The 14,996-nt window shown below is 36.1% G+C and overlaps 1 protein-coding gene and 1 pseudogene across 9 annotated transcripts; one reads left to right on the forward strand and one right to left on the reverse strand.

The window, feature by feature from the left end:
- The first annotated feature begins 635 nt into the window (after positions 1-635).
- LOC110634469 (transcription factor PIF3) lies at positions 636-5,634 on the forward strand. Of its 9 annotated transcripts, none has more exons than XM_058144615.1 (9): positions 636-755; positions 1,548-1,701; positions 1,848-3,066; positions 3,158-3,262; positions 3,387-3,452; positions 3,786-3,851; positions 3,945-4,460; positions 5,054-5,187; positions 5,290-5,634. In XM_058144615.1, the coding sequence occupies exons 2-9, from the start codon at positions 1,607-1,609 to the stop codon at positions 5,324-5,326; spliced, it is 2,238 nt and encodes a 745-aa protein (XP_058000598.1). In that variant the 5' UTR covers positions 636-755; positions 1,548-1,606; the 3' UTR covers positions 5,327-5,634. The 9 variants fall into 9 exon arrangements, with proteins under 9 accessions (XP_058000598.1, XP_058000595.1, XP_058000596.1 ...); XM_058144612.1 differs by having other exon boundaries at positions 650-755; positions 1,598-1,701; positions 5,084-5,187; XM_058144613.1 differs by having other exon boundaries at positions 650-755; positions 1,598-1,701; positions 5,084-5,183; positions 5,287-5,634.
- Positions 5,635-6,638: 1,004 nt separating this feature from the next.
- LOC110634800 (uncharacterized) lies at positions 6,639-10,167 on the reverse strand (annotated as a pseudogene).
- Between the last annotated feature and the right edge of the window lie 4,829 nt (positions 10,168-14,996).

Below are 14,996 nucleotides of genomic sequence, written 5' to 3' on the forward strand. Positions count from 1 at the left end.
TACACTTAACATATATTGTTTTTTTTTTTTTTGATAAGCACTTAACATATATTGTTTGTTTTCCATTATAAAAGCAAGCATAAGAGACCCACAACCAATTTTGTAGGATAATTTATAATACCATTGAAGATAATATGCCCTATTCAAATTCATGGAATATGGACACCACCACCTACATAATGAGAAGAACTACCCAACTACACAATTTAACATTCCTTCATTCTCCACCTCAACTACCTGGCTTCTATATATAACCCAACATTTATTGACATGAATTCACATAATTGAAGCCTTCCTCTAATAATTTATCTTTACATGAAGTTTAAAATAATCATTAGGTTTAATTATAAAATGTCTATTGAGATTTATCTGAAATAATTATTTTAATATTTATTATTTAAAATAAAATATTTTTATTTTTATATTACAACCAGTGAGAAGTATAAAATATAATAATTTAAAGATTAAAGTACATTATGAAAAATAATTTCATGAGATTTTGTGTAATGGGACCTAATTGCAAATTTAAATGTGGTTTGCTTAGAGTAACAGGCTGAGATGGAACCACATTTAAAACTAATAAAATCAGAAAAATTATTATTTATTATTTATTATTATTAGTATTATTTTTTAAAGAAATATTATTGTTATTGTTAACATATATGTATATATATATAAAGAAAAGGAGAAGGACAAAACCATGGCAGCAGTTGAGGTTAAAAGCAACGGAAATGGGTCAAGCACTTAAACTAAAGGTTGGTATTGTGTGTGTTGGCCCCCTGCAAATCTGCTAACCTTTCGCCGTCTTCTGCGTCCACTTGGCTCCTCTCTCTCTCTCTCTCTCTCTCTCAAACTTCTCTCTTTCTTCGAGCTTAGTTAGGAGCTTTAAAAGATCAAACTTTTGGTAACTTCTATTATGATTTACAACGAAGTTTACACATTTTTAATGCATTTGGATTAGCGTTCTTTTGCTCCTTCGAGGAGCTCCGATTTTCTCAAATTTCCCCTTCCTTCTCAATTGATTTTCTATTGAGTTTCTTCGTTGATTACTGGGTGGCAAGGATTTTGAGCTTTTATTCGAGTTTCAACTGAACTGTTGATGGTGTTTCTCCAGTACTGTTCTTCAGTTTAGAAAAATCTGATCTGGGCTTTTCTGGATTTTAAGTTTAATGATTAGAGAAGCAGAAAAGAACCATTTTTTTTTTCAATTTTTTAAGTTTAAAGAGGCTTAATTTGGAATTTTTTTTAGGATCTTTGGGAGTTATTAAAGAATAGGTTTGACTGGTACTTTATATTTAATTATAGATTTGATATTTATATATAAATCTCACTGATTACTGATAAGGACTGCTGTTTTAAAAAAAGATTATGTTCTGTAAATTATGTAACTGTAAAAGGAGTATTCTTTAATCTTTCCTTTCTTTTATTTCCCTTGTTAGTTATACTAATAACTGGGATTGTCTTATTGTGGGGTTTTTGTCAAGCTTTTATGTCTTGAAAACTTGTTTGCTTCTTACATGTTTTTGGGTTCTTTGAACTTGTGCTAGACTAGTGTTTGGAAGGTACTAATAATGGCGAAGTGATTGAAATTTGCCAGCCCTTCACCATGCCTTTATCTGAGCTAGTATATCGTTTGGCTAAAGGAAAGCTTGATTCTTCTCAGGAGAAGAATCTCACATGCTCAACTGATCTATCTTCTGGGTAAGTTGGATTTCTAAAATTTTCTCAGTTCTTTTTATTTTTGGTATTGGTGTATTTGTTTCCTATTCCATCCTTCTGATTTATTTTAATTACTCTTCTCTGTTTTTGTTTATTTATTTATGTTCTATATGATTTTCTCAACACAGACCTGAGAATGATTTTGTTGAGCTAGTATGGGAAAATGGTCAAATTCAGTCCAGTAAGACTAGAAAGATCCAATTCTCTGGTAGTTTTCCATCTCAAACCTCCAAGATTAGAGATAAACACGTAGGTAATGGCAGCAACACTAAAATGGGAAGATTTGGGGCCATGGACTCTGTAGTAGGTGAAGTTCCAATGTCTGTGCCGTCTGTTGAAATGGGTTTGAATCCAGATGATGACATGGTACCTTGGTTGAATTATCCTATTGAAGACCCTCTACAACATGATTACTGTGCTGAGTTTTTAACAGAATTATCTGGTGTTACTGTAAATGAAGACTCTCAGACTAATTATGCCTCAATGGAAAAGAGAAATTGTGGTAATCAATCAGTTAGAGACCCCCGTGCTGCTTCTGTACATAATTGTTTGAGTTTAGAGCAAGGGCACATGACAAAGGTTTCTTCAAAAGGGGATGTTGATGCTAATAGACCTAGAACTAGTTCCAGTCAGTTAAATCCATCACCATCACAGCAATGCCAAACATCATTTCCCTATTTTAGATCCATAGTTTCAGCTAATAATAGTGAGAATATTAACAATCTGACTCGCCATGCTGCTTCTGGGGATTCAATAGGAGTTCCACCTTCAGGAGGTGGTTTTCCTAGTGTAAAAGTGCAAAAGCAAGTTCCCATGTCGTCTGCTACTAACTCCAGTTTGATGAATTTCTCACATTTCTCAAGACCTGCTGCTCTTGTTAAAGCTAATCTTCATAACATTGGCACAAGAGCTGGTTCTGGAGTATCAAGCATCGAAAGAATGGCTAGTAAGGATAAGGGCTCAATAGCAAGCCATAGCAATCCTGCTGAATCCATACTCGTTAACCCATTTAGTGGTTTACGAAAGGAAATGAGCTCCAATTGCCATCCTGTTACGGGGTCATCCCAGGTTGATGCTAAACCATTGGACCCTAAGCCTGCTGAGGAATCCCTTCCTGCAAAGCAACCTGAGGCTTTGGACCAAGAAGATTCTAAGAATGATAAAAACCATTGCCAACTCGCTGAAAGTGCAACTCAAGGATTGGTAGATGGTGAGAAGACTGCAGAGCCTCTAGTTGCTTCTTCTTCTGTTTGCTCAGGGAATAGTGTGGAGAGAGTTTCAGATGAACAAACACAGAATTTGAAGAGAAAACACCAGGAAACAGAGGAGTCTGAAGGTCCTAGTGAAGTAAGATCAAACATAGGTTTCATATTTCTTCAAATTTTCTCTTTGTATGTTATCTCTGTATTCCATGACTAAAAAAGTCAACAATGTTCAGGATGTTGAAGAGGAATCAGTAGGTGCCAAAAAAGCTGCTCCTGCTCGAGCAGGTACCGGTTCCAAGAGAAGCCGAGCAGCAGAAGTGCATAATTTGTCTGAAAGGGTGAGCAAGAGTGTTCACTTTCAATATTATTCAGAAGATAATGTGTTTGATTATTTTTGGTTTTGCATTCAGCATTTTTGAATTATTATATCTTGATTGGTTTTATTTGGACTTAAACAAACAGAGGCGACGGGATAGGATCAATGAGAAGATGCGTGCCCTGCAAGAACTCATACCAAACTGCAACAAGGTTGAATATCTGAATCTATATGTCTTGCTGATTTTTCTTGTTACTCTCTTGAAATGCTAGAAATTAAAAGATTTATATATTACCTACGCAAAGGCTTGGCCTTGTCAAAGTTGAATCAATTTAACCAAGCTTGTCCATGTTTGTGGAAGTTTAGAACTGAGAATTCAAGTGCATGTATTTAAGGTTTTAGACTTTTATACTAATCTAGACCCTCTTTGGTTTGTGTAAGTTGAACTTCTTCCTCATATTCTTCAAATCCTATGGACATTGAATAGTTGCTGGATAATTCTTTTCAACTTTGCTTCTGTTGACTAAGATTTTTTTCGCTGTAAGGTGGACAAAGCTTCTATGCTTGATGAGGCCATTGAGTATTTAAAGACACTTCAGCTTCAAGTACAGGTAATTTCTTTCTATCCCTCTCAAAATTTATTCCTTCATGTTACAGGAATTGGATAATTCACCTGATTTGGAACATTCACCAACTTTGTGCAGATTATGTCAATGGGAGCTGGTTTGTATATGCCATCAATGATGTTGCCCCCAGGAATGCCTCACATGCATGCTGGTCATATGCTTCCATTCTCACCCATGGGAGCTGGAATGGGAATGGGAATCGGAATGGGTTTTGGGATGGGTATGCCTGATATGATTGGTGGATCCTCTGGTTGCTCTATGGTTCAGGTGCCTCCTATGCATGGAGCACATTTTCCTGGCCCACCAATGTCGGGGCCCAGTGCTTTGCATGGGATGGGAGGATGTAACCTTCCAATATTTGGGCTTTCTACTCAAGGATATCCTATGCCATACCCATGTGCACCCTTAATGCCAACGTCTGGAGGACCTCTTTTAAAAACTACCATGGGACTGAATGCTGTTGGGGTGGCAGGTCCCATGGATAATTTGGATTCAGCCCCAGGCTCCAGTTCAAAGGATTCAATTCAAAACATCAACTCACAAGCTATGCAAAACTGTGGTGCCAATAGCTCAATGAATCAGACATCTAGTCAGGTTTGCAAATTCATCATTGAGTTTAAGTTGCAACTGCATTTTCTTTGACTAGAAAAGTGAACCCTTAAACACGTCATCTATACTATGATTTTATAGAGAAGATTAACATGCATCCTCTGTCCATGAAAGAGCCATCCCCACAGCTCTTCTTCATGTTGGAGAAGGAAAGCATTTGACATATAAGCACAGCATGCCCAAATATTTACATATGAATGTTTCAGTGAGGAAAATTGTTGTTGCGGACAAAGAGGAGATGCTATGGGATGGCCATCTAATAAATTTTCATATTAAATTTTCAACATATAAAATCTAATTCTTGCTTATTTGATAATCAGTTGAAATATAGAAGGCTTCAGTTTCTTACTTCTTCATATTGAATTTTTGTTATTTGTGTTACCCCTTGAAGGAGGTGGTTATGGAAAATTTATTAAAAAAAATAAAAATCATTCTGTTCTGCTATCATCCAATTGATTTGTTTGTTTCTCTATTTTATGTTTAATAACTGTGGATGTTTCTGATTGGTGAGTACAATTTTATGAGATCACATTTTCCTGAAGAAATGTGAAGCTAAGGTTCACTTTTTGTAATGCCAGTGCCAAGTGACAAATGAACGTTTTGAACAGCCTGCTTTGGTGCAAAATAGTGGTCAAGCCTCAGAAGTTACTGACAGGGGAGCTGTGAAGTCAGCCAATGGGAATGACGATGCACCGAATGGAGCCACTGGTGAGTATGCATTTGAACTACAATTAGCTGCAGTTGCCATTTAGTACAAGATTATTTAGTGCAATTTGAAGGGGTAAGACTTATTGTTTGTTTGTATATGCAGCAGGTTGCAACTGACAGGCTCTTTCAATCCTTGTCATTGAAGAGGTCAACCCATCATGCTTCCTATAATGATCAAGCTCAAGCCTTTCATGATGACTCTAGGAACACATAAGCGTGCAGAAAAGGGTTCCATGCAACTGAGTGAAGTAGAATCTTTTCAATGATCATTTGTGCTCTAAATTCAGCACAGTGCAGTTACAGTTGGCAGAAAGATTTTGGTACGTTGGGGAGACTTTATAGCCTTTTCTTGCTTTTGTACATTCACTTACGTGCCAGAAATATGTTTTTTTTAGGTAGATCTTTTATTACAAATTCGTTCAATTAATGAAAAGATAGATACTTTCCAATACATTTTGTGCAACTTCTCTCTCTCTCTCTCTCTCTCTCTCTCTCTCTGTGCGCGCACGCGCGCGCTTGTGTCTCTCTCTACCATTGATTTATACTATGTTCGATGGTCCTGCAAAGAAAGAAAAACAGGCATTAGAATGGAAAATGATCACAGTTTCCACCCTATATTTCCCCCTTCTAAATCTGAACCATGGTCATTTTGACAATTCTAGCATTTGTGGTTGGGATAAGCATAGGTAAGAAAATGCAGTGTCTTCATTTGGTATCACAGCCGTCTCAAGCGCCACATGAAAAATAATTATCTAAAGAGGGGAAATATAATGTCTTATATTCTCCATCCTTTTTTAAGATTGAGGTTATATGTTTTGGTTATTTCTCCATAATCTCTGTATAATAATGGACACATGAAGGCCGTTAGATTTTAGTATCAGACATCAAATTTGATTGTCTAGTGCATTAGATCTTGATGAAACTACCGCAGAAACAGAAATCCCATTCATTCCCATTAATAAATATGTACAATGATTATAGTTACATATTCCTTTTCTTTAAAAATTTCTGATGGAAAAATCATGCATATGACAGCAATAGGTTCATCACTTAATTACCAAGTGGGGCAATAAATTATCATGAGAATCTGCAACTATCACAATGCATGAAAAGAGTAATGTCTCTGGTAGAAATGCTGAAAGATGAAATTGAAACCAGATCATGTATTCACTATGCTTTGCCTGCATCAAGTTGCTTCGTGCAAATATTTCCTATTCAACAAAGAGGTTTTCTTTGCACAATCGTAGGTGATGGCAATAGCGGAGTGACAAGGGATTAAAAGAAGGGCGGGAATCACTGAAATAGCACAAAACGCAAAACCTCAAAAATTATCCCTAAATCTGATAGGTTTAACTTGTCAACTAGTCTTGAAGTATCTAATCTTGTGCTAATGAATCAGCGAAGCCTCATCAAATACAATACTAATTCCATTAGCTAGTAATGCGTACATAAATGTGATGAAAATGCAAAACTGACAACTGTAATATAGGCATCTACAAATCAATCTTCACAACTGAAGAAGTTTTCTGTACTGATCATTACGACAACAGCACACATACATACAAGTGAAAAGAATAGGAAAGAAAAATGGTTTACATAGAACTAAAAATCTATATATAACAATGCAAATTCCACAACCATGTATCTTCATGCAAGCTATTTCATTTCTTTTCAATTATTTGACTTTAATATCACCCTTGGTGTCAGAGGAGAGGGTTTTGAGCTTGGAGATTTACCAATGATGGCTTTCTTCGCCTTCACAAGTGACTGTTTCACCTTTGTTAAAATATTGTTTGATTGTTTTTGAGTAGTCTTGGCTGGAACTTCTCTTAGCAAGTCTTGGGATGCTTTTGCAACATCACCATTCTTGGTAGAAGGCTCTAAATTCCGGGCGTTCGACTTTGCTATCTCCTCAGCATTTTCTTTCCCTACCTTGTCTTCACTGATTTTTGCATTTTCCTTATCTTTTACAGCTAACCCAGAATATTGGGATTCTTTAACTGGTACGATAACAGTTGTAGTGGCTTCATCCAGCTTTCCCTGTATGGAACCATCTTTGCTGGTTTCGACTAGAGCTGGTGTCTCCTCTTTTATGTCTTCTTCTTTCTTGTTTTCTACCACTGGTTCAATCACCTTACCAGTTTTCTCTACCTCGAATGATCTTTCAGCAACTTCAGCATTTGAAACAGCCTCCTTGATATCGTCCACTTTGATCGGCTGAACTAGTTCTTCATTTACCCCTACTCTCTCAACATTCTCATCCCCTGTTATAATAGTCTTTTCCTCTCTCTCTTCTCCACCATTTTTCATTTCCACCGCTGCCTCTTTAGATGGTGCTTCAACTACTTCAGTCCCATTAGTTTCCTCCTTTCTGTTCTCCACATCAGTTATCCCTGCACCATAAGGAAGAGAAGATTCTCCTTTGTCTTCTTTAACGTCAGCTTGAGCTTCCTGCTTAGCTGAAACAACTTGTTCGGATGCTGCACCGTGTTCCTCTTCTTTACTGGTTTTCTCTTCCTTTAAGGACGTGGTATCCTCAACTCTATCAGCCAATGATCCCTCATCTATTGCAGTTTCACCCTTAACTTTTTCTGGGACCTCATATTCTACCTTTGCTTTCAAATCAGCTTCAGCTTCTAAACTTTCTGGTTTCTTAACTTCTTCAATTACAGATTGTTCCTTTGGTTTCACCTCAACTTCAGGAACCACTGATTCTGGTTTATCTACGCCTTCAGACACAGCTGAATCTTCAATATCTATTACCAAAACTGCTTCTGATTCTTTCACAGGAAGAGCTTCTGATGACTCCTGTTGTTTCTCAATTGCTTCAATTGATGCTACTTTTTCATCTTGTTTGACAACTTCAGATTGTTCCTTTGGTGTTACTTCAGGAACTGGTTCATTAATTTCTTTGGATGATGCTGTTGAAGCTTCAATATCCTTCACAACTGCTTCTGATTCATTGATAGCTGGAACTTCTGGGATCTCCTGTTGTTTCCCAATTTCTTCAACTGATTGTGGTTTTCCACCTTGTTCAGTGATGTCAGATTGTTCCTCCAGTTCCACATCAACTTCTGGAACAAGTGATTCTTGTTTATCGACTTCTTTGGGCACTACTTTTGAATCTTCAGGAACTTCTACAACTTCTTCGGATTCTTTAGTAGGAAGAATTGCCAACAGCTCCTTTGCTTTCTCAACAGCTTCAATCGATAATTCCGGAACATCAACTATCTTAGGTTGCTCCTTTTGCATTTTCTCCACAGATTCTGTTGCTTGTTGCTCTTCTTGTACTTCTGCAACACACTCAATAGCAGGTTCTACAACTGGTCGACTATTAACAGCATCACTTGCCGGCTCTAGATAGCTGTGTGCATGTGAACGAGGGATGTCTTGCTCCATCTCAATTTTGTCTTCCACCAGCACATCCACAGCAGAAGAATCTCCAATCTTAACCTCGACTGCCAGAGGCTGTGTCTGTTTATTTTCCACCCCTCCATCCGATTTAGGTAACGGCTTTGTCTCACTTGGCAGCTCCTCAATTTTGGGGTTCTCTACTTTACCTTCCTCAGGTAGAGAAACAGTTCCTCGATCTATAGGCTTTACTTCTTCATTCACCATGGTCTCAACTGGCTGTAAGAATGCAAGATTGTCAGCTATTAACCAAGAATACAGAATGAAACTCCCAAAAATTCAAAAAGAGAAATGTCTTAGAAAGTGGAAATAATTTTTTTGGTGGATAGCTTTAAATATAGAAAAGAAAAAGGAGTAAACACCAATCAAATACCAGGAAAATCCAGTAGTGGAATAAAAGGCATTTAGGCATAGCTATGTGACCATAATAAAGCTCAGGAAGTATCGCATTTCCATCTCTTATGGGCCATTGCAACTCAAGTTGATATTTTTATTTATGATTTTCCAACAGACTGATGACTAATCAAACCTTTTATAATCTTGTCCACAACAAGTTTTTTTTTTTAATAAAAAGATGATTGAACATTTATTTTTGACCCCAAAGACAAATTTAAACTTTTGAAAAAGTTGATTATACAGATATTTCATGCCCAAGAGAGAAACACAGAAGCAAGCCAGAACCTTACAAGTAGTGAATTCTCTGAAATACCTTATTTTCCCAATAATCAAGACAGAATCTTTTTCAGAGTGAATGATATGTTTTCCTATGCAGACTTTATAATTCGACACATGATTATGCAGAACAGGACTTATCAGGTTCTGGAGATTTATGAGTAGGGCACCATTTAAGAGAATTATTTTCTTTCTTCTGCTAACAGTGAACACTTTTCAAAGCTTGACACTGTAGATAGGTTGAAGATTGTATCTAGAACTACCCTTATCCAAAAACATGGAAAATCTAAAAGAAGCTCTAAACCCAATCAAATTCCATACAGCGAAGCAAACATGTACCTTTTAATAATACCATAAAGACATATTCCAACTGGATATTAAAGAACAAAATCTATAAGTTTGATCAAAATCGACCCAAGTCCAAAACAGACCAAAAAAAAAAATACATATGGGTCTTGATCCAACATCATTAAATCACAAAACAAGTTGATCAAAGTAGTCATCAAATAAAAGCTAAAAATTAATTAATAAAAAGATCCCATCAAGAACTCCTAGAAATAATTGATCACTCAAATTATGTACACATTAGACATACCTCGTCAGGACTAGTAGTAGTGGTGGGAGTGTGAAGTGATGTAGTTGCAGATTCAGTAGCCATAAGGATTGAAGGTGAGAGAGAGAGAGAGAGGGAGAGAGAGTGATCCTTCAATACTAAGTTGACAAGAGATTCTTTTAAGTGAGAAAAAAATGAATAATAAAAATAAGTAATATGATAAAAAAGGGGGAAAAAAAGATGATATGGTTGGCAACTGCAAAAAAAGAAAAGAAAAGAAAGCGAAGGAACAATAACAGCAAAGAAAGCAAAACAGTAGTGAGTGACAGACTATCACAGGATCAATCCAATATGAATGATTAGGATTCCCATTTAAATCCTTATTATTTTTTTTAAAATAAAAAATTGTTTATTAATAATCTCAATATCAAAAAAGAAGACAATAAAGAATGGGGTTTGGTTTGGTTGAATGATTAGAAAGTTGGGGGGGTAATTTCCTAATGGCTACCGGACGAAAGGTTCTCCAATGGGGGACCAGAATTTTCTCTCTCTCCTGTTTAACGGTCGAAAAGTTGAAACTTCTGTGGTTTCCCTCATCAGTGGAGAACACAGGTTTCCTTCCAAGTGTTCTGGCCCAGTTGACATCTCTTTGGGCCTTAAATATATATATGGAGAGGCCTGATTCGTTAAAACAACGCCCTTCAGGTTTTTCTTAATCCAATTCTGGCCCAAAATTACTAACTTTATTTCTATGGATTTCTTGGGTCCAATCACAGTATGAAAAGTTGAATCTACTAGGCTTCTTGAGAATTAAAAAAAAAAAAAAAAAAAGCACAATGACCACTTTTTCTTCTTCTTGATTAGAAAAGAGAAAATTCCACATTTTTGTCCTTGAAAAAACATTTGTGAGTGGAAAGTCCATTTGGGTTATGGACCCTTTAGCTGATCTTCCAGTGCAGTGTTTTAAAGGGTAATAGAAAATGGACAAGATAATAATAGGAGTGAAAAAAAAAAAAGAAAAAAAGTGAGCATGGATTAGATATGTGGGTGATTTGGAGTGCCTGTAATCTGTATTGGGATTTCTTGTACGTTCTCCTTTCTGTAGAACTGATTAGACAAGCCTAATCAAAATCTGTAGTATATGCATGCTCTAGTCAGAGCTTTACAGCACAAGTTCCTCATCAATCACTCCATTTTGGAAGACAATGCTCTAAAAATAAGATCCTTCTCCTTCACCAACCCACATAGATATATAATCTAGCAGTAGATTTTCAATTTTCTATTCACCAAATTTGAGAAGAAGTAATGATATAAATGTGGCAAAGAAAGTTGACTATCATTTCCCACTACATAGCAAAAGCAAGCATGTCATTATTGCAAATATGAGGGCAATTTCAACCAGACAGACCTTTCTTTTGATAATAATTGATAGATTAAAGGTCCCTTAAACTTAAGCCTTTTGATCATTGATGTTGCCTTCTAATTAAAGTCAATTTCCACTATAATAATATGAGCCTTCACCTTTCATCTTAAAAGAATATCAAATGCTACTACTAATTACTATACATATATATACTTACATGCTGCAATTAGGATCTTATTCCTCTTCATCAATTCAAACTCACTGTTGAAGCTACTTCTGTTGAAATACCCTTTTAAATGTTTTTGTTAAAAATAACTTGAAACTACTTTTGAGATGTTTCTGCAAAACTGAAGATCAGAAAAAAAAAATTAAATAAAGAGATAGTCATAAGAAGGCAAGACAAAACATTAGAGCCCTAGAAGAGATGGTTTTAGAGATTAACCGTGAATAAACAGTAGTACTTAGCCAAATAATGATTGTTAATGAGATCTTAAGCTTCCATTTATAGTAAGCAATGTCATGATAGGGACGTTCTTGTTTCTGTTATCATCATTTGTTGCTTTGACAAGACAAAAGCTGAGCAAGTTTAGTTGTGAGTTAACTAAAAACTTACCAGATATCCATGTGCTTATGTTTGTTAATGGGCCAATCAATAATAATAATAATAATAATAATAATACATTAAGGTCATCTCAAGAGGACACCCTGCTTCAATCCTATTCGTTTCACTTGTCTCGGACAACAAATTTGAGATGTTTCTTACTATCACGACCCAACCTATGGGTCGGATCGGCACTAGGACCTGAGCCAGCCTAAAGCTCCCGAGGCACGTAGTAAGTCTAACTATTCTTCAACTCGTAACCAGGCCCACGATTTAGGCCCAATATATATATAAAATAATTTAAATTAAACTGTTATAATTTTATTTCGGGCCAACTTAGCCCAATAATTATCAAAAACTAAAATTATGGGAACCCAGCTCAATCCTGTTACATCATTTGCAAACTGTTTAAAACTCATAAAAATTTTTCATTTGTTAATATAAAAACTTAAATTCATGCAGTCCCTGACAGGATTAATGCTACTACTAGTACATGCGGAGTATTAAATTACAAATTCAGAGAATAATAATACAATTAAATAATCTTTTCATAACCTACGAGGAAAGGAACAGGTTATTCTGAAAAAAGGTCTCCTCCTATAGCCTGGAAAAATATAGTAAACAGGAATGAGCGTTCGACTCAGAGAGTAAAATATCAATTTTAACCATAATCTCTATAGCTATCTAAAACTAATTCACCCTGTGAAATGAAATGCAACATCGTCATAAATTTCTTACAAATCACATAAAAAAAGCAATTTGGAGCACTCACATACCTGAAAGTGTCAAACAATACATATATGGGAGCTGATCCCCTATACAGCCCTCTTAATCCAACCTCTGTCAGCGAAGATCTCACGCCGGACTTTCGCTTAATAAACCAAATACGGGGTCCCAGCGAAGAACACAAGCCGTGTCTACCCTGAAGGACCGGGTCCCAGCAAAGATCTCAAGCCGTGTCTACCCGTCCTATCCATATCTAACATTATACCACACGCACGCTAATGCACGCACACTGCTCTAAATTATCACAAACAATATCCATGACACTTTAACGGTTGTGAATACAACATAAAACGTGCCTAGAGTTTAATTATATAGATATATACAGATAAGTGATGTCTAGGTATACTTGAACGTATAATAATATCGAAATTATAATTAAAATTAATATTTTACTCACCATACACCGATGACTATTGTGGCTGCTGGATGCAGGAAAATAGCTGACCTCGATCACCTAATAATTATATTATAAATTTATTAGTACTAAGTCAACATAAAACTCTAAAGAGACAACAGACAACCTAATTTATGCCAGAAATCCGGCAGAGTTTCCCCTATATCTAGAACCTACCCAATCTGCACAAAGGTTCAAATAACACTTCTAAATTCTCAATTTCCATAATCACATCTCATCAACATCACATGGCCCCTCCTGAACCCTCCAAATCAGACAATAGTCATAAACTTGAAAAATTACGTTTTAGTCCCTATAACTAGCCCTTTTGCAAAAACTACCCAAACGAGGTCTAAAAATTTTAAAATTTTGTCCCACGGTCTTTAATAATATTATAAAGCTATTGAAAAAGGAATTATAATTTTCTAATCATCCACGAATATTTTATGAATTTTATTCTAAAGCGACATTAGCAAAAAATAAGCAACTTGGAGTTCGGGTTTACCTATGCCAATTCTGACACCTGAGTGAGTCCAGAATGTTTGAAAATGCTAGGATTGACTGTAATATCGATCACATTCTGAGACGGGCTGCGGGGCTGCTAAATCTGACTGAAAACGCGGTCCCGGCTCCGGTGAGCTATCCTTGATCCGATTGCACCTAAATTAAATCCAAATTGTATTAATAATTATTATAAAATTATTTTTAAATTTTAAAAATCGAAAAAGTTTAAAAATCTCACCAAGCGATCTAGACCTTCTAATTGTCGCCTTTTTCAAACGGTGTCCGATCGGAGCGGGACCGATCCTATCTCAAAAATCTCGTCGTCCTGAGTCTATTGGTGGCCTCAGATTTTCGATCCGGCAATCGGATGGCTAGAAAAGTGGCCGCAAAGCCACTGCCATTACTTTTTCTCTCCTCTTTCTCTCTCTTCGAAACTCGTCAGAAACTCCACCATTCCGGGCATGGCTAGTCGAAAAATGAAGCTGGGTTTGTGGAGAGTTGGTGGCACCTTGGATCGCCGGCGTTGGTGGCCGAAATCGGAAGGAAAATGGCCCACTTCTCTCTCTCTCTCTCTTCTTTTTCCTTCCCTTTCTTCTCTATCTTTCTCTTCCTCCCTGCCATCTGTTGCCGTGGCTGCCACTGCCTGACGCCGTCCTGAGGTGGGGGAGTGCCACCAGTGCCTCGTCGGCGCTGGTGCTGGTCAGAAGCGAGAGGGAGAAGGTGAGGGGGAGAGGGTGACGCGGGAGAGAGGGGAGAGGGGGCTGCTACTTTTTTTTTATTTTCTGTGTTTTTTTTTTTACTTCTAATTACACTATTAGCCCCCTAACTTTTTAGGGGTTTACAATTAGGTCCAAAATTATTTTATTATGTTAAAATTTAATAAAATTCTAGTAATGATAAAAATAAATATATTCTAGGAAAATTTAATTATTTTATTCTCATTTACTAAATTAACTTTAATTAATTTATTTATTTTTACTTTATTTATTATTATTATCTTCCTTTATTTTAAAATCAATTCAAATAAATCCTATAATATTAATAATATAATATTTGCTTTTTATTTTATTTAAAATTTAAAAATTTTGGGTTGTTACACTTACAAAGTCCACTCTCTAATCATTTAAAAGCAATCATATTTTTTAAAGAGTCCTAAGTTGCTTCTTTTGCTAAAAGGGATTACATAGGAGTTTAGCAATAGATGAAGAGTGTTAAGGATTCAACCATACACACATTTACTGCCTTTTTTTTATTATTATTAAACAAGTGGTTCCCCACTCACGCATATAGATGGGATTAATCTATGCTTAGACTGGAAATGATATTAAGGTAAACTCTTTCTAATAAGGATCACTTCAAAATTTAAACCCCTGATCTTGCAAGTAAAGACTATCAATCTGGGGGTTAGCTCCACAGCATTGATAGTTTTTATGGGTTAAGCATTAAATGATGCCAAATGCAACTATTTTTCTGCCTTATCTCCCTTTAAAGTTTATACAATGAACATGCATGATTATACTAGAAAAGGA

The sequence above is a fragment of the Hevea brasiliensis genome, chromosome 3 (genome assembly GCF_030052815.1).
Source record: "Hevea brasiliensis isolate MT/VB/25A 57/8 chromosome 3, ASM3005281v1, whole genome shotgun sequence".
NCBI lineage: Eukaryota > Viridiplantae > Streptophyta > Magnoliopsida > Malpighiales > Euphorbiaceae > Hevea > Hevea brasiliensis.